General features: G+C 37.3%; 1 protein-coding gene across 1 annotated transcript in view; it reads left to right on the forward strand.

Moving 5' to 3' along the window:
• Positions 1-328: 328 nt before the first annotated feature.
• Positions 329-25,730, forward strand: part of LOC130266248 (glypican-6) — a gene marked incomplete at both ends in the record, with an annotated part of 124,574 nt that continues 99,172 nt past the window's right edge. Inside the window, one exon of the mRNA XM_056515581.1 lies at positions 329-720. Coding sequence (XP_056371556.1) covers positions 329-720 — 392 coding nt within the window. The remainder of the gene's footprint in view (positions 721-25,730) is intronic.

Genomic DNA, 25,730 nt, shown 5'->3' on the forward strand with positions numbered 1-25,730 from the left:
TTTAGTTAAGAGTGGATTAGTTTCGGTGAGCCATCCTATTGTGTTTATGGTAATTCAGTAACTAGGGCTTTCCTGTTCTACCTTCTCCAACAATTCCCAGAATCTGAGCATTCATATTTGCAAGATTCCTCAGTTTCATCTTCTCCAACAGCTCTCTATTCGCTCTATTCTCTCTACTCTCTTATTCTCTCTTGCACTCTCTCCCTCATACACCCTAATAATAAACTACAACTTCAAGACCAGAATACAGAGAGCCCCTGAGTGTCCCAGCAATAACCCTTGGCACCTTGCTGCTCCGGCCGCTAACTGCTGCTCGTTTTCCCCGCAGAGTTTTTCCGCGAGCTCCTGGAGAACGCGGAGCGCTCCCTGAACGACATGTTCGTGCGGACCTACGGCATGCTGTACATGCAGAACTCCGAGGTGTTCCAGGACCTCTTCACCGAGCTCAAGCGCTACTACACGGGAGGCAACGTCAACCTGGAGGAAATGCTCAACGACTTCTGGGCGCGGCTGCTGGAGCGCATGTTCCAGCTCATAAACCCCCAGTACCACTTCAGCGAGGACTACCTGGAGTGCGTGAGCAAGTACACAGACCAGCTGAAGCCCTTCGGAGACGTGCCCAGGAAACTGAAGGTTCAAGTGACCAGAGCGTTCATTGCTGCACGGACCTTTGTGCAGGGGCTCACAGTAGGCAGAGAGGTTGCAAACAGAGTTTCCAAGGTAATCTAAATTTTTCAGGTTTTTTTAGCTTGAATTCGTTCTCAGCTTGCCAGACAATGAAATCTGTCTGTGTTCTTTCTTTTATTTTTTTCAGTATAAGGAGGTGTGTTTGTTTGGTTCTTATCTCTACCAATATACCCATCCTAAGTTCATAAATAGGGCAACAATTGTTTTCAGCTCCTTCTGGGGACATTAAGGCAATACTGACTGGAAAACATTTCTCTGTGCTTCGGACACAGTGAAATACCAGTATACATCAATGTTGTAGCATGGTACTGATTGTCATTTGTAATTCAAAACTGGCTACATATATAAAAGATGGGGATTAGATCAGAATTTAAATGTTTCAAGCAAATTTATTCTGCTGCATTGGGAAAGTACAGCCCTCACAGCATTCATTCATCATGCAGCTGGGTGATGGATTTTGTTAGAAATGTCTACTCATGTTTCTGATGAGAAAATAGACAAACAGTGACACCTCTGGAGCTTGAGCTTTCCCAAAGGATGGCTTGGCTCACATTGATTTTGGTTTTAATTATTTATCTATGCAAATATTTATGACGATTATAGTCCCTGTGGGCTTCACATAATTAAAGAAAAAAAAAAAAAAAAACACATGCAAAAATAACCCATCTGGGTGTCACAAATGTACCTGAATGACTTTGTTTTACACAGTATTTCAAAATCAGGTGTATTTTTCTGAATTGGTGTTCCAGCTAGATACTTGCTCTGTGATCTAGCTATTTCACAGTCCTTGTAGTGTATTTGGACCTTGCATTCTAAAAGAGTCTCATGAGATTCACTGTGAAATGCTCAAATGCTCACTTCTGAACAATAAGTACATGAGTGATTTGGATGCTTGGCCCATCCAATACTTTCCCACATTTACAAGCCTGAGCCACATCTCTGCCTCAAGAGGACTGTCTCATTTGCTTCATTTAAATCACAGTCAGAAGGTGAGGTGGAGTAGATACATTGTACAGTAGACTCAAGTACTCAACAAGATGGGGCTTTTAAACTTTTCTTAACCTGCATTATGTGATATTTTGCATTTACAAGTTGAGAAGCCATGGAGCCAGACGTAGTCAGCAAGAGAGCCTGATTTTATGTGTAGGAGACTGCATGGGAGAAAAAGGTCATTTTGCACTTAAAATTCTGTGGATGAGATGTGTGATCCTTGTTAGTCAGCCAGAACCAAAGCCTCTTCCTCCAAGTGTCTTCCTGAGCTTGCCTTTCTCTGATTTCTGGCACTGTCAGTTCTTGCAATCTTTCTGAATGGTGGCAGGGTATCATTATGACACCCCAGCCTAGCCTAGCTGGGGGCAGATGCAGTTTTTTAGCCTGCAAGTGTACAGAATGCATATATCTGCAGCCCTGGATTTCCTCTGAAGAGCAGTGATGTCCCTGTGGGTCAGGTTTGAAGTGAAAGTACAGAGTTCTGATGTCACTGTTGTCAGCAGGCATCAGGTCTTGCTGGATCAGACCTTAGAGACTAAGCTATGTAATTCATGTGATAGATGCATGATTTGTGGATCCCTCACAGATTAAGGTCTGGATTGTCTGCTGTCACTTTCCCCATGTATGTACATGACTGTACAGAATGTGCAGGTGTCTCCACTCTCAAATCCAGGAAATGTTTTCCTCTCAGCCTCTGGGCTTTGGATAAATAAGCCCTTTCAAGAAAAGGGTTTATAACAAGATCACTAAATGATCCTATGATCCTATAATGAGAACTGCAATCATACAGTGGGTCTTTTTGTAGTGTCACTTGAAGATGATAACAGTAGTTTAATAGTGCTTCTGTTGTTTTTTGGTTTCCTCTTGTCCTGTCATAGCAGACCCTAACAAAAATCCCATCCCCATCTTTCTTATCAATGCCCTTCAAGTACTAGAAGGTTGCTAATAAGATATTCCTGGAGCTTCTCTTCTCCAGGCTGAACAACCCCAAATCCCTCATGTCTTCACAGGAGAGGTGCTCCAGCCCACTGACCACTTTTGTGGCCGTCCTCTGGACCCAGTTCAACAGGTCCACATCTTTCCTGTGATGCTGAGAATTCCAGAGCTGGATTTATTAATTGAGGTGGGGTCTTCTGAGAGCAAAGTGCAGGTGAACTGCTGGTCAGATTTCATTAGGATCATTATCTATGATCCTATTAAATATTAATAAAATCAACATTTTTGCATATATGTAGAATATGCTTTGATGGCATGACTCTCTTTGGTATTAAAATCTCAGTGGTTGTATTCATACCCACAGCATGTGCAAAACAATTGCTGGCCTTAGGGACTTTGTGTTACATGCAGCCTGGTGAGGCAGATATGAAGAACCCCAAGTGGCACCAATTATTCAAGATTAATAATTGTCCTGTGGAAAAGCTGTGATTGCTCTGAAAATGAATTTTTTGTTGTCATACCATACCTGTGGACTTTTATGCTGGTTTATCTAGTGTAGAAAATGACAAGTCAGTTTTCTTTAAACATGATTTTTAAAGACTACAACCATTTCTTAGAGTTAGCACATAACTGCAGCCAAAAATGAGGCAGGTAAACATCTTTTGTTGCTATTTTGAAAGTCATCCAAACTCAGGACAGATTTCTTTCTCATTGTACTCTAATATGATAGAGATTCTGTGATAAGGATGCCATATCTGGGTAATTCAAGAGAAATTAATAAAGACAGAAAATGAAAGGAAGAAGTGTTGCAATTCTTCTATTAAATCCTTTGTCCATTCTATCCACTGGCTGGGAACAGAGGGGAATCTTCTACCTCAACATCACAAGCTTAAAAGATTTTTTTGCTTTCTATTTGTGGACCCATTATTTCACTGAACCACCAGTGACATAGAAAAATGTTGAGCCTACACCTTAAGCACCATGAGAGAGTGACTAATGAGAAGGTTGGAAACAACATTTCTTTTGGGCCTTTACTCTCATCATCTTCTGGACCATTTCTGTAGAGGAGTTGGTGGGTTGCACACAAAGGATTTGTTACCTCTCTAATGTCAAGGACATATCCTTTCTAAAGATTTTTTTTCCTCAGAGAGGTTGTAATTTCTGAAAGCAATGCAGTTGGTGTATTCCTTGCAAGCTACACTTCCTTTTTTTTTTTAATGAAGTGTGCACTCAAGCACACTCAAAGTAGGCAACACATATTGCCAACATTTTCCTCTTACAATAGAATTTTGCTGTTTTACCAATTTGCTTGCCAGTGACATTATAATTTAGTAAATCACATTTAGATGAATGGGAAGGGAGGGTGGTTAGAACATCTTATTTTTGCAATTTTTTCTAATATTATATTTCAGTTGCAAGCAGAGAGTGGCTTCCATCTGTCTGAAGTTTTGTCATGCTGTTTTAGTTGTACAGTATTTTCATGATCTCTAGATCTAATTATAGTTTTTAATCCTCAGACATTTTTAATTCTTTTTATTTTTTCTTCTTTTAATGCATTAAATTTGTCAGTGCTATGTTGCTATGCTGCTCCACTCAATGAAGTATATCTCCACTGACTTGAATGGACCAGCTTGCTAAATTCTATATATATATTCTAGAAAGTTGTATAGGCATATGAGCAAAAAGTAATTATTTCTTAAAGTGAGAAAATCAACTCTAAATTTAAACCAATTTATTCATTAATATAGCAGAATTCCTAAAATATCTCAAGTTGGACGGGCCCTGTCAAGATGGTTGAATCCAGCTCCCTGCTGCTTGCAAGACTAACTAAAAATAAACCATATGACTAAAAGATGCTCCTTGAACTCTGACAAGCTTGGTTCCATGACCTCTTTCCTGGGGAGACTGTTCCAGTTACCAGCCACCCTCTCAGGGAAGAACCTTTTCCTGATGCCCAATCTGAACTTGCCCTGATGCAGCTTCAATATATAATATTCAATATGCAACATCAGAACTGCCATTTTGGGTATGTCAAAGGTCTGCTTAGTTGATTTTACCTCATGGCAGTAGTTTAAAGGTCAGTATAGGAGCAGAGCTTAAGCTGTAGGAGCAGTGTGCTTTCTTAAGCTGTAGGTAGTAGATGTGTATGGATATTTTGAACTACAGTTTCAGAAATAATTAGTTAAATTTTCTACTACCTGTTTTTTCAGTACTTTCTTAAGTTCTAAAAACCTGGCTTTTCTGTTTTCTGAAACCATTTGATAAAAAAAAAAATATTCTGTCCTTCCCTGTTCCTTTGTAAAAATATAGCATATTAACATGCTATTGTTCTTAAATTTACTTGTTCTCAACATTTTTCCTAGATAAAAGAAATAGATAAGCTAAACAAAAACAAAAACAAACCCTAAGCCTTCCTGACAAGCTGTGATTTAGTATCAAATGTTAAGCTGGAGAAGGTGCTGAGAATGTTTCTGAAGTTGCTCTTAGCTGTGATCACCAATAATGTGACAGAAAAGACATATGCATGCTTTTCATGTTCATCTTTTACTGTGTCTGAGCTCTGGACACTGTGAGAAGATAATTCTTAGGTATTCTCTGTAAACAAAGCATTCTCACTTATCATGATAATCCCTTTGAACCTCACTGAGTGGCAGAGGGTATAAGCAGAAAAACACATGAGGAATTAAAATTTTTAAACCAGAGGGTCCAGGATTTCCAGGAGCATGTGATTCCTGAAATGCTTTTCCCAAATAGATTAAAAGCTGAATTACAACAATTAAAAAGCTAATTGTAATGGGATTTCTTTCTTTCATTAAATAGGAAGAGTTCTGAACCAAACACGGAATGTGTAAAACAGAGCCAGTTCCCAAGGAAAGACTGAGCAAAGCTAAGGGTATTTCAATATTGCCAAAAATACTGTACTAGTTGGTAAGGGCAATACTCTAGCATGGATGTTCCCTCAGATTGGCATTCCAACCAAAGGAAATATTTCCTGGAAATATTCTCTTTCCATATACTTTAAATGGAAAGTATATTATAGAAAGTAGGAGAAAACAAAACAAAACTTAACAAAACAAACTTAAAAAAACCACTTTTTTTTCTGTTTCATGAGGCTAACTTCTCAGTTGTGACTTGTGCTGATCCCATGTGTTAACCTGGCTGAATTAACACTGAGAACATGTGAGTTTGGTAGGAAAACACACATGGTGAAGTACAAGGGGTCAGTCCTGTCCAAAAGCACAGCCATTACCCCAGTGCTGCCCAAGCTCTGACTCCATCCCAGACAGAAAGCTGCACCTCCATTGCCTCTTGCATTAGACCTGCCTCACCAGGAGCAGCAAATGAGTTCAGACTCAAACAGAATATCTTTATTTACAGAGATCTAGGGGTTTATTTATTTGCTTGTTTTACTTTCCTCAAAGTTTAGCCATTTTGTGGTTTTTTTTTTGTTGTTGTTTTTTTGTTTGTTTGTTTGTTTGTTTGTTTGTTTTTGTCTGAATTTGAGAACTTTCTTCCCATTGTATTCTGGGATGAGGACAAGAAGAATTGTTCTGAGCTTGGCTTTGACTTTCACACTGGAAAATTCATCCTACCAGCAACCAAAGTAGTTTTTATACCAGGAGTAAAGTGAAGCTTAGCTCAGGGGCATCATTAAGAACAGTTAGTGATTTTGTTAGTGGCATAAACATCAAAGATTTGTGGCCCAGCCACTAAGAACTTATTTCATTAATGCATTTAAATATTAATTATCATTTATTACAAAATAAAAAGAGGCTGTTACAATACTTTTCTCATTGTATGGCATAGACTATATATCTCCTTCTTTTTAAACCAATTAAAAACATTCATCCCCTGTATATTATTAAATTATGTTAATATCAGTCTTCTTATTAGGAACCTGGTGATATATGAGCAAAGTGAAATAAATTCAGTAATACAATTATAAGGTTAAACCAAAGATTAGTAGTGAAAAGCAGTCTCTAGTAATTGCCTGTGATTACTTCTACTTGCAGAATGCCAGGCCACTGCTTTTCTAATATGCTGAATCAATATTCTTACAAACTCTGCTTTTCATGGTTTATAAATAAACATTCAACATTTTGTGAGAGGCATAAATAAAGGCCAATATTGAATGACACAGTGATTCAGAATGTAATTATTGCAGGGGGGAGGGAATATGACATGGTGATAAGTCAGGTAATTAAAAGCCAAAACAAATTGTACTTTAAGCCTGGAAAATGTGATTTGTAGGGTATGACAGATAAAGAGCTATGTGTCCTGTATATTTTAACTTCATTGGCTGAAGAGATTTGGCTTGTTAAAGCCACAGAGGTAAAGGAAATCTAAAAAGACTATGGTTTTCAGCAAACTTTAATCCTCAGTTCAAACTGTTGGTTTAGGAGCAGCCCAGCTGAGCAAGCATAGCTTTTATGATTACATCCCTGTCTGTTGTTTTAAGGCTTTCTTCAGTCATCAGTTCTTTGAGCTTTCATTGAGTTAGCATGTATTTACAAGAACTGGATCACACTTGACATGAGTGGGGCCACATTCTTTTTTTCCTCTTCCTCTCCCTTAATGTTCCTCTGGTGGGGAGTCCAAGGATTATTCAGCCAGGGAACTTTCAGGGCTTTAATGTGTCTGTGGCACAAAAGCAGGGGTGAATTGTATCCACATTTGAGCTCTTTCTGGGAAGTATCCTTTGAATTGAGGTTCTTCAGCTGTGCTGAATATCTTTCCTCCTTTTTTTTTTGGAATGAAAAGGCGATAAACTGATCCAGTTAATTGCACACATTTCATGGAGAAATAAAACAGATGCCTTCCAGATATCCCAGACATACTGCAGGTGCACTGATCTATTTTCCACTTTGTGTGCACTGGAATCCTCAGATGTTCCAGAAGAGCAGCTCAGGAGAAAAGGCCTAAAGTGAAACAGCAGCTTCAACAAAAGGAAAGTGGCAGTAGGAGGAGTACAAAAGCTCTGGTCTATCTCCTATCTGTGAGAATTGTCAGATATAATCCAGCCTGGCCTCTCCATTCCACAGGTCTTTAAATATCATTCAGCTACCTCGGTATTGAACTTAGTAACCCAAGTTTAACTGAGCCATGTTGCTCATAAGACAGCCAGTCTTGCTGAGTATCCCTCCAGGTAGGTCTGCTGTTTGGGTTTATTCCTACTGTGTGCCACATCACATCTCAGAGTCTGAAGCAGTCCTGTCTTTTTGGACTTTTTGTATCATTCATAAACAGAGATCTGATTACAGTTCTTCTGCTCAGTTTCTATTTGGGGTTTTGCTCAATGACTACTGCATAGCAAATGCCATTTAGTTCAGCTTTGCATGAAACTTCTAACTATAAATTAAGAACTAATGATAGTATTTTAGTTTAACAACATTATTAAACAGTGTCATGGCCCATTAGAAAATTAATTATTTTAATCCAGGTTTTTGAAGGATTGCTGAAATGCACACTTTACACACAACCTTCAAAGTTCTCACATCAGATGTGTTTACCACCTACAAAAGATGTTGATATGGCATCTGAAGAAAATATACTAAGAAAAAATTTAGAACTTTTTCAGAGACATTCCTAGAAAAAAAAGGATACATCCTAATGCATATCATGATATATGGTCAAGTCATGATAAAAATAATGATGAAGAAACAAAACTCATCTAGGAGCTTGCTGACCCCACTATATTTAGAAGGTCTGTAATTAATCTTACAGCAGGCTTTACATTTTTGCTGTTTTAGCACAGGAAAGTGAAAGAAAATTCAGAGGAATCAAATGGAAATAAGAAGGAGATTAAAAAGTCTGAAGGTTAAGCAATGCAAGGAGATCTAGATCATCTTACAGCCTGCTGACTTTTTAGAATGACTCTTTTTACAGATTGTCTTAATTCTGTTTCAAAAACAGCCTATGGAGGTACTGTTTTTCAATCATGATTTAAGAAAAGCAATTAATTTTACCTCTCATGTGAGCCAGGAGCAGAAAACAAATCCTAATAGGTTATTTGTTCTTTAGGTTTCTATGGAAAACCTTAGCCAAGAAACTATCTGATTTACCTAAAATGCATCAGGAATACTAACTGCAGTTTAAATTCATATCTACTTAGTGTTGCAGTCAACAAAGTCATCAGCAAAATAGTGAAGTCAAATTTCTTTGAGACTTTCACATAATTAAGCCTGAAATCAACAATGTGGACCTAAGTTCAATTCTCAGTTATTCACGGGTCAGTTGCAATTGGCTTCATCGTCTGCTTGCATCTCAAAGTATATCTCAGACAAAAAGAAAAAGAAGATGATGTGAACATAAGAATACAAAATGAAGAATCTAATTGTCAGGAAAATAATTCTGGTCATCTGTGAAATTTTAAACTTGTCCACACACTCCAGTGTCTTCTTCTTATGGGGGATTTTATGATGCAAGCTTGCTGAGTTTTTTCCATAATATTTTCTGGAAAAGATAAAATGCACTTTCATTCAGTCCTCATGTTTAAGAACATCATTGCTCTTGCTTCTTCCTCTTCTTTTCTCCTTCTCCTTTTGTTTTATATTTAAGCCCTTAAGAAGAATTGAATTCTCCAGTAAAAATTAAAGTTACCAGATAAAAAGAGCATTGAATAAGATGAGAGGATTTAGCTGACCTCACATGAACACCTGTGACCTTTAAGTGTCAAGAGCAGAAATTAAGATATGGAGTGAGGATTTTAATGCAAGACATGCCTGCTTGTCCTTCATAATGCTTTAGCATTCTTTGGTTACTGGTGTGAAAGACTTTGTAGCTGCCCAACCCCTCAGTGCTGTTTTAGCCTGCAACAACTTCCCAATTCTTGAAAATGTTTTTTTCTTTTAAAACTGCCAGAGATGTTTTGGTATTCTGGACTGTGCCAATACTGTGCAAGTCTGACTTCTGGTCTTTTATTTTAGATGGTTTAGCAATTTTGTATGAATACACCAGTGAAGAAATTTCTTCAGGAAGCACATACAGACTCTCCACTTAACCCCCACTTACATGATCTTCAGTATCAATCAGCAACAGAATTGCATCTACACTTGCCTATTGTGCTCTTCACCCCACAGTTCTTTCATTCATGTTCCTGTGTTGGCATTGTCTGTGGATCCAGAAGCAAGTGTGTATAAGGCAGTCTCTGGCAAGCTGACCAAGCTGGGCAGGGTTAGTGCACTCCAATCCACATTTCCTGAGTAAGCTCTCTGCACGCTGAGTTGTTACACAGACCCATGAGCAGCTCCCTCCACAGAGAAGACTCCAATCTAATTGTCCTGTTTCAAATTGAGGTTTTGTGCATTAATTGGTAGAGAGAAGCCTGAGTAGCCAAAGATATTAACTGAATTTCACAAAAGTAGCCTTAAGTGTTTAAGTACCAGAAAGCAAGAAATGACAAACTGTGTTCTTCTTCCCTCCAGCAATTTGCTGATTCAGGAGATCACAACTCTCTGTTGATGTTGTGGAACACCAATCAGTTTTTCAGACATGTCCCAAAACAAGTGAATGCATATGGATCTAAGTGCTTGGTCATCTCTGTCTGGGGAGTGCAATAATTGACCTACTTTGGTCTGTGGCACCCAAGCTGCATTAACTCACACCAGCTCAAGCCTATGAGCCATGGAAACTCAAATGGAAAAGCTGCTCAGCTCAATGGCTGAGGTCTGAGGTCTTCTTTCTAGGTCTAAGGCCTTCTGTGGGAATTAGGTTGGATTTGGCAATAATGCCTTTTATATCTGCCTATTTACAAGTCAATGAAAGAACTATTAGAGGTATTTATTTGTCTGATTTCTTCAGGCTAAATCTATATTTTGTTGTTGCTGGCTTTACCTGATTATATCATATTAGAGTGGCATTCAATCCATTGTTTATTTGAAACAACTAATTTTCTGTGCTGCAGAGGAAAGGATAGCATGACTTGGGGGGAAAAAAAATCAGTTTTCCTTCAAACTGAGTTTTGAATTTACACTGACATCTTCTTTGAATAAGTGGTGGCTGTTTTAACACTTAGCTTGAAATCCAGCAGAGAGGCAGCTCACAGCACATTGCTGCCTTTGGTCCTTGAGATCTTAAGGTAAATTTCAAGGCAAACTGATACCACATAAGGTATAGGAAGACAGAACCAAACGTTCAGAAAGCACCTGGAAATCTCCCCATCATATGTAAGGTGTAGTTTTATAGGAGAAATAAGCCACTGTGTATCTTTCATCATCCCACATCTGTTTGTAACAATGCACATCTGCTTTTCAAGGACATTGTATAGAAACCAAAACACAGGACAAACTGCTGTCAGACTTTCACACTGGTCTTCAAAACTGAAGTTCTTTCTCTGAATGTTTCCTGGCCATAAGTGAAAGGTTAAAGAAATCTCTTAGTACAACATTTTTATTGTCACTTAATTTTTATATATCATCAACATCTAAAACTATGATAGAATATGCCAAATGGAAATTAATGTAATTCAGTTTTTCACTTAAATCAGAGTTAAAATTTTGGATGAAGAATGTTTGCAGATTTATTTATACCTTGCAGTCTCCAAAGCTAACAGAGGAAGCTGGCTGCCAGGCTCTACCACTATGCAAATACTTTTTCTTCCATATATTTACAAAAATATACTAAAAAATATTATGAATATGAAATAATAATTTATAAAATAAATTTTATTCAAAATAACAATAGAGAGAGAGGAGTAGGGACCCAAAGAATGAAATGCTAATACCAAAATGGTTCAACTGTCTTGCTGTTATCCTGACCCCAAAGAAAGCATCCAATGGCCATATCATATTTTCAGTCTGATTTCCTAAAACTGCTTTTGAGAGAAATGTCTTCTATGCTTAGACTAGTACTGAAGAACTGTGAACATACATATATTCCTAAAATGCATATTTTTATATGTAAAATTCTATTCTCTATTTAAGATTCAGTGTGTGCCTCCTGCTCTTCCTCCCACTTTCACTCCTTTTGACTGAATCAGTAAAAAGTACCTTAGTCATTGACTTCAATGTGAACTTGATTAGGGTCTGATTGTTCAGATTTATATAAAATCAGGTTGCAAACAAAGGTTTTAAGGCAAAGGTCTTTACAGGGAGATTGAAGAACTTGCTGGTGGAAACATTGCCGAGGAAACTTGGGCAGAATAAGAGATTTTCAGTTAAGAAATGACCATTCAAAGCCATAAGAACGGCACTACATGTAAACATAAAATGTTTATAAACTATCTGTATGTAGTATAATTTGCATAAAATAATCATGAGTGGAATTTCATTCATGTGATGTTTTAGTTTAACACACCATAGAAGTTTAATACATTTCTGAAGCTTATAGCCTTATCTACCACCAGGACCATGCCCCAAATAGGGGGAGCACAGTGTTCACAGTTTCTCAGGGCAATTCCTGTGGTTGCCAGTGAACTGAGTAAGGGCTGGCAGTGTGCCCAGGTGGCCAAGAAGGGCAATGGCATCCTGGCTTGTATCAGCATAGTGTGGCCAGCAGGACCAGGGCAGGGATTGTGCCTCTGTGCTTGGCAGTGCTGAGCCACACCTCAGGTGCTGTTTGGGTCCCTCACTATGAAAAGACACTGCACTGAGTCCAGAGAAGAGCAGTGAAGCTGGGGAAGGGTCTGGAGCACAAGTCCTGTGAGGAGCAGCTGAGGGGGCTGGGGGTGTTTAGCCTGGAGAAAAGGAGGCTCAGGGGATCCCTCTGCAACCACCTGAGAAGAGGGTGTAGCCAGGTGGGGGTCAGTTCTTTCTTCTAAATAAGAAGCAATGGGATGAGAGGAAATGTCCTTATGTTGTACAAGGGAAAGTTTAGACTGAATATCAGGAAAAACTCAATGAAGAGGGTTCTCAAGCATTGAGACAGGCTGCCCAGGGAAGTGGTTCTGTCACCATGTGTAGATGTGGCACTCAGACACGTGGTTTACTGGTGGATTTGGCAGTGTTAATTTAATGTTTGGAGTCAACCATCTTGAAGATCTTTTCCAACCTAAACAATTCTATGATTCTATCATTCCATACACACACAAACACAGAAAAAAAGAAATTAATAAGCCTTGACAGATATATTGCATTAATAGTGCTGATGTTGTGAGCTAGAACTTATGCAGTGGGTTATATAAAGCATTAAGTTACTCTTGCTGCTGACTAAGATATGACATGGAAGAGATGGTCACTTAGCAGGAGAAAGAAACATGTTAACTAAATGTACTGGATTGTTTTCTTTTTTTACTATCAAAATTATTTTCCTGATGACTGTGCATGAGTCCTTAGTAGGAGAAGTACCTATCCAGGAAATGTTTGATTTCTATGGAGTAGTTGAGCTTACTGCTTAATTAATAGATAATCCATTTCATCACTTCTTTCTCTTGTCTGGTCTTCACATTCCTGCACACACACACACACACATGCAGATTCCCAGGTGTCATGTTGGCAGCTATAGTGAGAGAAGTTGCTGTCCTTGTACTTGTTGTAGGAGAGGTGAACTGGATAATCTTCCTTTGCACAAACTTGTAGCTGCTGAGGTTCACTCACCTGAGATTATGATTAAATATATTTCAAATTACTAATAGAAAGAGGGGACTAAAGTGCATATCAGCCTATGAGCACCCAAACTAACTGCAGGTAATGGCATACAAGTGTTGCTATTTGAGCTTGTAATGGCTGTGTTATCATCACCTGATAACTATTTGTGGATATATCATTAAATGTTGATATATCTATATGTAGATCACAGAAAGCACTACTTCATTCAGTATTTTTGGAGGTAATCTTAATAGAGAGGAAAAAATATAGTCAACAAGTACAGAAAAACACTCTAGCTTTACTGTACTATGTAGATTTTGGGTTTTGTAGATTTATTTTTGCCTTTTTGGGTCAAAGCTGAAGCATTGTTCAGTCACACTTTCTTGCTCATTTTTATCAGTGACTAAGGACTCAATTATACTTTACTGTCAAGTTGATATCCTGTAAAAACAGTAAGAATAAACAAATGCATTCTAATGGAGCCATTTTTCACTATTATATTTTCACCTAAATGTATCTGCAGCGTGATCCAAAAAGCCTCAGTAGTAAAATGTTTCCTAAATGCTCTAAGATACTCAAATATGATGCTATGTTTAATGTGAAAGTGGCAAATGGACAGGGGTGGAGAAGAATGGGAGTTTTGGCAGATGAAAATGCTTAAAAATGTGTTTATTACTAAGAAAAGTTAAGGGCTTATAATTCAGAGAGTATTGTATAAGTTGAGAAGTTGCTAAGAAACATAAAACTTGATGGGGAAAAACCAGAAGAGAGATGTTCTTGGAAGCTAAGATCAAGCATAATATTTAATAGCCAGAAATTCATATCACCCTGGGTCAGCCCTTATCTGAGGTAACTGAGTTAAAAATAGAGTAACCTGATACTGTTTCTATGATCTCTGCAGAAAATTGGGAATCTTCGTGGGTAAATCACATTTTGTGCATGTTCAGTCATGTTCAAGAGTGAACATTCTCTCACCAGCAAAGGAGAGGGAGCAGAGAGCCAAGGGAGACCATTTAATGCATGGACTGGCCTTTAATTAGTCCAAGGTAAAACTGCCCAGTAATGTGGACATCCCAAGAACTTAACAAAACTTCTGCTAGATGGGAATTGCCTTAGGTGTTTTCCATTTGTCACAGAAGTCCTAAATTAATTCCTTTCCTTTTTGCACAACTGTAGAAAACACACCTGTGCATTTAACTTGTGATTTTTTTTTTTTTAAATGAACTTCTAGTTCATGTTTTTAAATTACTCTGTAAGTTGATAGCTATTTATTATGCTTAGGATTTCATCAGAGAAATCAAGAATAGTGTTCACACATTTCTTAAAAGCCCAGAAGGTTAGTTTCTGACTGACATATAGGTACACTGATATATTCTTATTAAAAAAAATAGGATTAAACTAAAAATTATACTTTTTTTTTTTTTTTTTTATAAACCCTATTCATCCAAGTATTCAATATCTCAGGGATCAGAAGTTAACTTTGAAGATGATGGATAAAGATTAAATAAGGCAGAATCCCCTAACTTCTTTTTTTGTAAAATGTGGTACTTCATAATTAACTTAGAAAGTGGGAATGCTGTTGAAATGAAAATGTCCTCTTTAATCTGTTGTTCTGGTGTGTGTAGATTATTCATTACTGGAATAAGGAGACCTTGTAACTTAAAGAACAGGTAACACCACAAAAGAGGAGGGAAGTATATGGCTTATAGAATTCAGCTGCTATGCATACCTGTGACAGAATTGCAATTTGATTTTCTTAATAATCATTATAGAAAAGAATTTCTAAACTGGTGATATCAAAACGTAACTACAAATGTAATAGGCAAAAAGATTGCAACTTCAGAGACGAGAAATGCCTGATTATAGAATCCTATTCAGCATTAATATTCTTTACTTACTCTTTTCCAAAAATAGGAATCTATATCCTAGGACATGACTAATTTTGTTCTGATTGCTGTCAAAAATATTTCCTGATATTTTGGCATGAGGTAAAGGGAGGATTTTTGAGCCATCACATCAGCTTAAATAGTGGTCAGAGAGGAGTAACAGCAGGAAAAAGTGAAAATCTCACTTTCCCATCTCTTTAATGTGAATGAAGTGGGTCAGAAATAGACTTTGGCATGTATCAGACATAAAGCAGCCAAGAACTGTCCTTGTAAATATTCAAATGGTAGTGTTTGCTGCTGGTAGGATCTGAAAAGAGGTGTAATTTGAACTATTAGTAAGAAGAATTTTTTTCTAAATGTAAGAGTTTTTTAAAGCAAACATACACACTAAAAAATTGTGCAGATAAATGAGCTACTTGAATATCAGTACATTTCTGCCTTGGTATTTTGTCTTTTCCAAATACTTATGCTCCATTTAGCCTGGTAGATTTGCCTTTGAATATTATTCAGTTAGAGGAGACTGGTTGTTTTTCACCTTGGGAATATAACTTCCTTTTGGTGTTTCTTTTCTTGTTTGTTTACTTTGATTTTGGGTTGGGTTTTTGTTTGTTTGTTTGTTTGTTTTTATAAGAGTTGATAGATTGCTGGGTTTTCCTTTTTTTACAGAATATGAAATGAACCTAGCAAAGGAGTTACTGCCTCAGTAAATTTGAATGGCCATTTTTGGGACGTTCTTGGAAATTTTAGTGGGTCTCATCTCAAATCATGTGAAAGAATTGACTTCAGATTGTTCCATAAATTGTATTCTGGCTTAGTCAGAAAGGTGTCAACTGATTTACTGGGAGAGAAATCTCTGTGGAGATTTGAAAGCCATGGAGATGACAGACTGTGGGATATCAGCCACCATTTAAAAGGCAGCTGTAGTTGGAGCTAACAGCCAACACTAGCTTGGCCATACTGTGAGAATGAAGAATCTGTTTGATCTTGTAGTCTCACCTCCAAACCTTATCAATCATCCTATTTCCTAATGCACCGAACTAAAAAGAAAATTTTTCATTGGTTAATTGCTATTGTATATGTCCAATAATATAGTTTGAATCATTTATTCAAGGGACTAAAACTTTACCGTTGCACCAAAACTTACGTTCTGAGCTAGAGATTAATTGCACAAATTGAAAGATTTCTTACCTCTTTGTTTCTATAACAGGGGGAAAAATGCATTCCTATTCCTCTTGTACAGGTTTTATATGCTTTATTCTAGTTTTAGTGCATATTTTTAGTCAAAGGAAAAAAAATATCTCAGCGACCTTACTAAGCTGAGAAACAAAGACTTGTAGTTGAGAGCTGACCTTAGCTGTTTATTTTTGTAGAGATTTTATCAGAATTCAGCCCATTAAGCCAAAGTGAAAAGCACTAAGTTATCTTAGGTAACAGAATTCCAGATGATCTTTACTTTTATTGAACCAAGGTACCTTATGTTTGGAGTGCATTTGTCATAGGCTTCTTCAAATAAGCAATGAGAAGGGTTAAGCATCTCCAAAAAGCAGCTCTCATCTCCAGTCACATGGATTAACTTTAGGACTTTGCTGTCTTTCTTTAGCAGTGATAGAGAAGAAAATAACTCTTCTTTACATTCTTTATGTATATGCATGACATTAGATGAGGAAAAAATCCAGTCTGTCCATATTAATGAGCAATATAGTATTTTGTAATTGTTAAATTAGAGATTGTTAGGATTTTATCATAGGTACTTACATTAAAGCTGCTCCTTCTTAATTAAATGACCTAAATACAATTTTTAAGGAATTTAATTCAGCATTTATTGGCTAGTCATTGTGGAAATTATTCTGCAGGGAGAGCAGACCAAGATAATGATTTTTTGTAGAAACTGGATGCTTTAAAGGCAACAAATGTACAGTTTTAATGCAGTTTAGTGTTCTGGCATATTAATAGAGTTGACTGAATAATAGAAAATAGATTGTTGAACATGTTTGAGTAAAAGTAGACCAACTTTCCTTTATGTAAATTAGTATTTCTGAAAATGCTCAGTTTTGTAAATTGTTAATGAGTTAATCACAGTATTTATGTGAGGAACCTGCTGTTAGCTGGTCAGCAGCTAAAGAATTTTGCTTTTACATAAGAGATCTAAATACATGGCTAACTAGTCAAGCATAAAATTATCTAATTAAAATACACAGCCTCTAAATAAGTTAATTGTAAACATAATTTCCTAAATTCTGGTTGCAAATACAACTTAATAATGAGGACATCAACACAAATAAAAAATTATTAGCATTAGAAAAAACTCCTTCCTGAATCTTATAACCTGTACAATGCAATGGTATTTGATCACATATCCTAAAATCACATATCATAAGGGTTGTGACGTAGAGTTTGTGTGTGGTTCAAGCCATGAGAGTTGTTTAGTAATATATTTTCTGTTTTATCAGTCTGTAACTCACATTCTCCCTGCTGCTCTTCCACATACAAGATGACTCACAGTAATTAAGTTGACTTTTTTTTTTAAGAAAGGACCTGATAATTGAAACAATTTTAGATGGTTTATTGACTGGAAGCTCAGTTACTCCATCAGCTGTATGGATATAAAGCACGTGTAGCAATGCTGCAGGTAAGTCATGAAGTACATCAAGCTCAAGACGTGAGTTTATGCAGAACTGCTGCAGTACCTCACTTGTTGATCACATTGGATGTGCTTAGATTTTATTCCTATTTTTACTGCTGGCTTTTGCTGTGTTCGTGGTTAACACTGCAATTAGCACAGAGGTCTTTGCAGCACTTACATTAAAAGCAGAACATTTGCATGAGTGTTACATGTCCTGGGAATATAGCTCGTGTCTGTACGACTTAAGAATTTATATTGCTGGAAAGGTTTTTAAAACCCAACTTTAAAGAGTTATGTAAAAAGTTATGTAAGTACATAAAAGGATACGTAACTTTGGTTGACAGAAAAATTCCATGACCAACAGGAGCTGGAAACATGACTAAGGTGTGAATATTGTATCTACTGAAGCCTTTTTTGATACCTAGTATGCCATAATCAGTCACAGCATGTGCTTAGAAATTTTTTTCAAGCAGATACAATATATGAATCCTGTATTATTTTCCTATAGCATATCAGTGCTTGAGACAGTTTTCTCCCATGAATATACATGCATGAGCTTTTGAAGATTGTGCCTTTTGCTGGATAAGCTGGACACCAGTGTTCTTATGGGCTGCTCAGGGTATCTACAGTGTTTCACCCTCTGGCAGAGTGAAGTGTCTGAAACCACCACATCATCCTCTCTTCCCTTGCTCCTGAATCCCATTCTGGCTGGGGCCCTTGGCACTGGCTTGCCACGCTCTGAGAAAACAGCGTTCTTGATGCAGATGGGATGGCCCTGGCAGAGCAGTGTGCTCTCACCACCTCAGCCCACAGTTGGCTGGCAGCTGTGTCCTGGAAAACTGGCACATTCCCTTGCAAGGGGCACCTTGCCATCCATAGACAATCAGGCACCTCGGCAGCAAAATGATCACAAATGAATATCAGCTGTTAACGTTCAAGGACCGATTCCAAGTCATTTGGGCTGGCTGGAAGCATGAAGTCTTTATTCTATTTATTGCTTAATGCAGAAGTCTCTATTGCACACTGCCTGCTGTCTTTCCCATAAATAAGTCTAAATTGAAGAGTAATTCTCCATACAATATTTACAGCACAGATATCTGTGCTCTTTCATGAATATGTAGGAATATTTTTAATTAAAAATCAGAAAATATACTGAACATTTTTGGCTGTGATATCATATCTTACCCATGCTCTGAGAAGCAGTCTGTGGTCAGTACTGAACTACACTGATCTCAAAGTTAATAAATGAATGTTTTATAGCAAGTGTCTTTTCAGAACAAAAGGTAGGACAGAAATGAATGATCTGACTCTTGCCCATAGTCATGAGTGCAGATCATACCTTTCTTAAGCAAGAAATCAGATAGTGCAATGAATTAATGCAATGAAAAGCATAGATTAGGAAAACTTAGCTACCGTTTAAAATGTGATTTTGACCTGAAAAATGTGTCAGGAGACATTTTGAATTAATTTTTTTCATAGATTTATTTATCATACTTTAAAAGGTTTCCTAAAATAAAATAGAAGGAGCTTTGAATTAGCAAACCTGAATGTTAAAATAAGCTCAGTTTGGCTCATATGAAGATTTAATGAGCCAGGGTCCCTACATAGTTCTGTCTTGTCTCCAGCTGAATGGGACATTTGCAAAAAAGATTAGGATGGTACACTGAACAGTTATGGAGACCTAAAAGCAAGAATAAAACTGAATTCATTCTCATATTTCTGTGCAGTTTGTAAGGATAAGAAGAGTGAAAAAGACTGGTCTTTGATTTTTCTTGCCAGACACTGAATGCATAGAGCTGGCTGGAATGCTAATACCATGATGACATTTTTGCATACTGTATTCTCAGACTAAAAATGAGTTCTGATTTATCACACAGCTTTTAGGGCAATTTTATTTGACCTTTTCTAAATATTACCTCCATTTATCCCTGGGCAGCTGACAAAGTCTCTTTTCCCTGTGACATGGCATTCGTTAGAAAATATGAAAGTTGAGGTTGGTTTTAAATAACTGGCTTCACATAGTTTTACTGTGAAGAAGGCTAACAAAGAGCCCTCCCCACCCCAATTGTTCAATATTGTTGGAACATTTTAATTGGGTTTTTTTTTCATTGCCTCATTTTTCCCCAGGTAATTTTAGCCAAGGTACATGGATAAATAAGAAGGGATGGGGGGTTGAACCCTGGATTCAAAGTGGCATAAATTAACTCACATTAGCAGGCCCCTGTCACCATGTGGAGTGTACCATGTCTTATACATTTAAGCACAAACTAAATTTCTTTTTTTTTAATAGGGATGAGTAACCTTGGATCCAGAGGGGGGAAAAAAAAAACAGTGGGGAGGAATGGTATGTGCCAGTTTTCAGCACCTCTCTGTCCTTTCTCAGCAAAATGCTATCAGGATCATCATGTTGACTTTCAGCTGGGCTTTGTGTTGTAGCTGCCAGCAGAGTAGTGATACTCAATAAGCTGGCTGCCAGCTGGGCTGAGAAAGCTCACAGCAGGGTGGGCAAGTGCACAAGAACCCCGTGTGGAAGGACACATCCGAAATGCAGCTCTCTTCCAGCCGCTCTGAGCATCTCTGGAGTGCAGTCTCTCCAGCTGCAGCTTTCTCACAAACACTGCAAACAGTATGAAATCTTTGGGCATTCCAGCAAGCAACAAATTGACAAGGAAAGGGTATTCTGTCAGCACTTTGCTCAAAGCGCATTGTAAGGTTGTGAGAAATCAGGCTTAAAAACCATAGGACTGTAATTTTTGGAAAATAACTGACATTTAGTAGGTGGATGTGCTCAGGTTTATGCCCCTTTGTTTCATAAAGTCAGCCCACATTCCTAAGCTCACAAGGTGAACTCACAATGAGGGTTAGCATTCACTGTTTGCCAAGCTTTCCAGGCCTTTATTTCAGGGAGCAGAGATGGTGCTAATTGCAGGGAGTGGGGCTGTGCACCCAAGGAGACGTGGGAGTGATATTGTGTGAAGGTACCTCTTCCACATTCTAATGGGAAGGTTAAACATTCTCTGATCACATCATGATAAATCCTTGTCTGTCTGGACCACTGAGCCCCTCCTCCAGGAGAGACATCATGCCTATGAATAACTCTGGCAACATTTTAAAGCAAGTTAGAGTATGGCTTTATGGCATTGTCCACGCTATCCTCACACAGAAAGGATTCTACATGTCAATTGTTTCATCTTTTGGAGAGAGAGATGAGATTCTCTGTACATTTCTTGATCCACTGCATAGATGGAAATGCTGTTATGATGAGTTTACAAGACCTCTAAGGCTGATTAGTCACACATAAAATAGTAGTATGAGAGAATCCTGTTAAGAACAAGGAAACTGCAAAATGATCCAGATGCAGCTGCATCTCAACATCACTTCATATTCTGGCTGTTAAGCGTCTTGCAAATGCTGTTGACTCCTCTTGAATGCAGTTCTTGTTAACTGTACACTAATCCTATTTGTATTCAGTGGCTATGTAAATTTCTTTTTGTAGGGTTTTTTTTTCCTTTATTTCCCTGGAAAATTGCACTTGTATACAAGAGATCCTGATGATATTCATATGAGAAACCAATCTATTGCACACCAAGAGGCATGACAATCAATGCAAAACAGTATTATGAATCTCAGGTGGATGTCTGAAACAAACTTACAGCTTAAAAGAAACAGAATAGCCTCTTAATATATCATTCAAAACATTTTATTGCTCTATCCATTGATGATTCTGTGGCATTTTGTGCTTGCTGTTCTGTTACTGTTTGTGACGTGTCAGTATGTTGACTTTGTACATGAATTCTGACCTGGCAAAAGACCTAAAAACATACTCATTTTTAAATATGAGATACTAATTCAAAAACCAAGAACACCACTTAAATACTTCCCTAAATCAGGGCCAGAGTCTTCACAAATAAAATGTAATATGAATATTGAATTTGCAGAAATAGATTTTTCCACTTCAAAGAGAATAAGATTTATTACTTTTACACAGTGCTTTTGGAATGTTTCACTCCTATTTAGCAGAAAACATATAGAAAGAATAAGTATTTTTTTTCCTACAACCAGTGAGTCATGTCTTTTAGCATGCCACTGCAAGATGGTATTGTTATCAGAAGTAATGTTAAATAATTAGCACTCATTGAGTGCTGTCATGTCCATGGTTATGGCTGATTAGTAAGGATTAAGGGTAGAATGTACTGATTTTTTTTTTATTATATAGATAAAAAGAAAAACTATTACCCTGTCTAAATCCCTCCTATTTTAAACTATAACAATTCTTTTTGAGGTTAGTTTGCTCAAGAATTGTGACTATTATAATGCTTGCAATAAAATTATTTCAAATATACATGATTGAATTATGTAACCTGATGTTTTGTTAAAAATGAGATTTTTCTAGAGTTTGAGAGAAGCCTGCACCTCTCTAATACAAGGTTTTGCTCTTTCATTGTGGCATGCTTTATGAATGGTGTTCCTCAATTTAGTGCTCCACTAAAACCATGGTGCTGCATTCTCCCTCTCCTTGTCCCCCCTTCCCTCTGTGGGTGGCTGGAGAAGATAACTGGAGGCACAAAAGGTAAAGATTATGGGTTGAGATAAGAACAACTTACTGGAAATAGCAATGAGGTAAGAAAATCTCATAACACATAGTTATAGAATAGTAACAGAGGCCCCTTCTCCTGGAAGAGACTCCCTTCCTCCCACCCTGTCAATAACATGAGGTGGAGTAGAATAATTGTGTCATAGCCATGCCCCCTCCTGGCTACTGCAAAAAATTAACTCTGTCCTGGTTGGACTCAGGACATATTGCAATCCCAAAATCAAGATTCACTTTTGGATATTACACAGATGCCATTAAGGCTAAGAACATTAAAGCAGGTAGAGATTTCAGTGATTCAGTTTGAGACACCACTAAAGCAGGTTTCCCCATATACTGAAACTACTCAGTTTCTAAAAATTAGGACACTGAAGTGCTCATTCTCTGAGCATCTGGATCTTCTAATTGCACTAAATTATTGTCTGGAAAGAAAGGTGACTTTTTTTTTCCCTAGAATATGTAAACCTTATTTTAGGAACTTACAAACTATCTAGAGTACACCCACGCCTATACTTCTGTATTTATTTCACTAGGGCTTGATACTGACCTGATACTTTGGATGATTCTCTTTCTCCTTGTTTTAAAATTATTTGTATATTTAACCTAACAGTCTCAGAATATTCTTCTCCTAGAACAATTAGGTAACATGGGCACCATGTTGGGGTGTTTTAAGAACCAGCAGCCTAGTGATTAGAGGGGGAGGATCTCAGAATAAAGCTAGTTTTGACACATACACCCGCTCTAACTGCTTCTTTGTTTTGTTTCTCCTGAATCAAGCCAAAAACTTAGAATTCTTATTGATTAATTACAAATTATTCCACCTATTAAAAAAAAAAAAAAAAAAAAAAAAAACAGTCTGCTGCTGTTGCAGGAGACCTCCCTTTAGGGGTTGAAATGAGCCAAGACACAGACTCTCATTCAACAACATGAAAAGGGTCCCAGTTTATTCTCCTTTACAGCTTTGCCATCCTCACTGACTACAGGAAGCCCCTGCTCTGTATTTTACTATCAATCATTGGAAAATTCCCAATATCCATATATTTGAGAAGGAGCATAGGGCACTCCCTTTCTAAGTGGAAAGCACAGAAATTAGAATTCTATTTCTGAAGAATAGAGGTTAGAACTTCCTAAATCAGAATGGTTGCCCTAGATGAAAAGGATTGATTATTGACAAATAAACATTAATTGATCATAAAATGAAAGGATAAAATTGCTTAGATATGAGTTGGTGTAACTGAATTGTATTTAGTCCAGTCTGAAAAAGACTTGAGCACATTCCAGATTGATTTGAAAAGTGTTCCCAGTTTCCATGTGTCCACAACCCAAGAAAGATACTAAGAGAGTGATGAGGAATGTCATAATAATATTTTAAAGTAATTAAAATATGTCCCATAGGAAGAGAGTGAAGGAGTGAAGTCTATTTCTTTGAGAAAAAAGAAATGCATAAAAGGTGGTTTAATCATGGATTTTACACACACAAGTGTGGAACAGCATTTTGATGATGGAAGAGGCTTTCTCTTAATTGACTAAGAAACATAAAGATCCTCTGGCTGGAAGCTGAAACTACACAAATTCAGGCTCTATTCACTACACACGTTTTTAATTGCAAGGGTAATTATCCATAGAAACAGCTATTCAAAGGCTATGATGGCCTCCCTAGCACTTGAAGTTTTGAATATTAAATTGGATATTTTTAAAATAGTTTTCTCAAAAAGCTCTGCTGTGTTTTTAACCTAGTTATTTTTTGGCTGTGTTTTGCTAGTCTTGACATCAGATGGCTGCAATGACCCCTTCTGGCTTTAAAATTCTACCAATATAAAGGGGAAAGTATTGAACTTTAATAAGTGAAAACTTAGTTTGATCAACTAATTTGTTAAATAGTATGGCCCCTCTTGGAGCACCTAGATAAGACAGCACAGAATAGGTTCAGTGAGGGAGATTTGTCTTGAAGTAATTTTTGTAGTGTTTTGATCATATACCCAAGGGAACTGAAAGATCCTCCCAGAATAATTTAACATGTAATACAGTAGAAGGTATGTAAGCTGAGTAGACTGCCTAATATTATTATTAATCATAGAAATATATAATGGGTTGGGTTGAAAGGGACCTTAAAGGTGATGTAGTTTCAACATCCCTGGTACAGGAGTACACCTTCTTTTAGACCAAGTTGCTCAAAGCCCCATCCAGGCTGGCCTTGAACACTTCCAGGCATTGGGCATCCACAGTTTTCTGAGCAACCAGTACCTCATCACCCTCACAATCAAGAATTTCTTCCTAATATCTAATATAACCCTACTTTTGCTAAGTTTAAAGCCTTTCCCCCTTGTCCTATCACTACTAGCCTGTGTGAAAAGTGCCTCTTAATATTTCTTTTAAGCCCCCTTTAGATACTGGAAGGCTGCCCTAAGATCTTCCAAGAGCCTTTTCTTCTGCTGTCTGAACAATCCCAACTCTCTCAATTCTATTAATGCTGATAATGTGTAATTTTATTATGTGTATAACACTTCAGTCCTAGACTACAGACCCCATGTGTTGGGTACTATACAAATACAGATATTTCACAAACTCTGTGTGTGAAGGTAAAAATCTCCATCTTTGTCTGCATACCTCTACCAGGGCAAACCATTTCTCTTCAAACCAAAGCTTATGACTCATGCTGTTTCCATTCAGGAGTATTGTTTTCCATCCAGGCTAAATGGGTTTTAACAGCAGTGCCCATGACCCATGAAATAAAAAATCCCTTCCTATTGCTTTTAATTTCATAATGTAAAATAGTTCTTTAGATCATGGAGAACATAATCTCCAAGACCTCATCTCCAGGGCAATCCTGGTGATAGGATGCAGGTCCTTCCTGTTTAGTGAACAGGACCTGTGGAGCTGTACCACAGAACAGAACCAAGATTTATACAGCAGAATATCCTGCTGGGAGTTTCAAAGCTTACACAGGTTTGGAAAGTGTACTGTAAGCATTAGAACAATAAAAACTTTTTTGATTTTTATATAACCTTTGCTTGAATGAAAAGAAAGAGCAATAACTCTTCTTTCAGTACAGTTAAACCTTTCCAACAGTTCAGCCAAATGGGAAATGTCTTTATTCAAATTCCTTTTCTCTTCAAGGGGGCTGGTTAAAAACCTTTGTGTTGGAAAATCCATCTTGATATTTGAGAAACCCCTGTGCTGACTGAGGTATACATGTTTCTTGTTTAGTGAGTCAGTTCTTGCAGTGTTTAGGTGCACAAACTGTGTGCTGGAGTTAAAAGGGTAGAATGATTATAGAGTCAACTGATCTGGAAAAATGTCTCCATGGAAGGCAAATTAGTTTAAAAGATACTTTGAATATGCAATTAGCATTGGTGACTAGTCAAACATGGATATTTGAATCAGAGGAACAATTCGTTATTTATGAATGTCAGATTAAAAAAATAATTTGAATTTATGACACTAAGGTTTAAACAAACATCAACCTAAATGTATGCCTGAAAGTCCTTATGAGC

The sequence above is a fragment of the Oenanthe melanoleuca genome, unplaced genomic scaffold (genome assembly GCF_029582105.1).
Source record: "Oenanthe melanoleuca isolate GR-GAL-2019-014 unplaced genomic scaffold, OMel1.0 S003, whole genome shotgun sequence".
NCBI lineage: Eukaryota > Metazoa > Chordata > Aves > Passeriformes > Muscicapidae > Oenanthe > Oenanthe melanoleuca.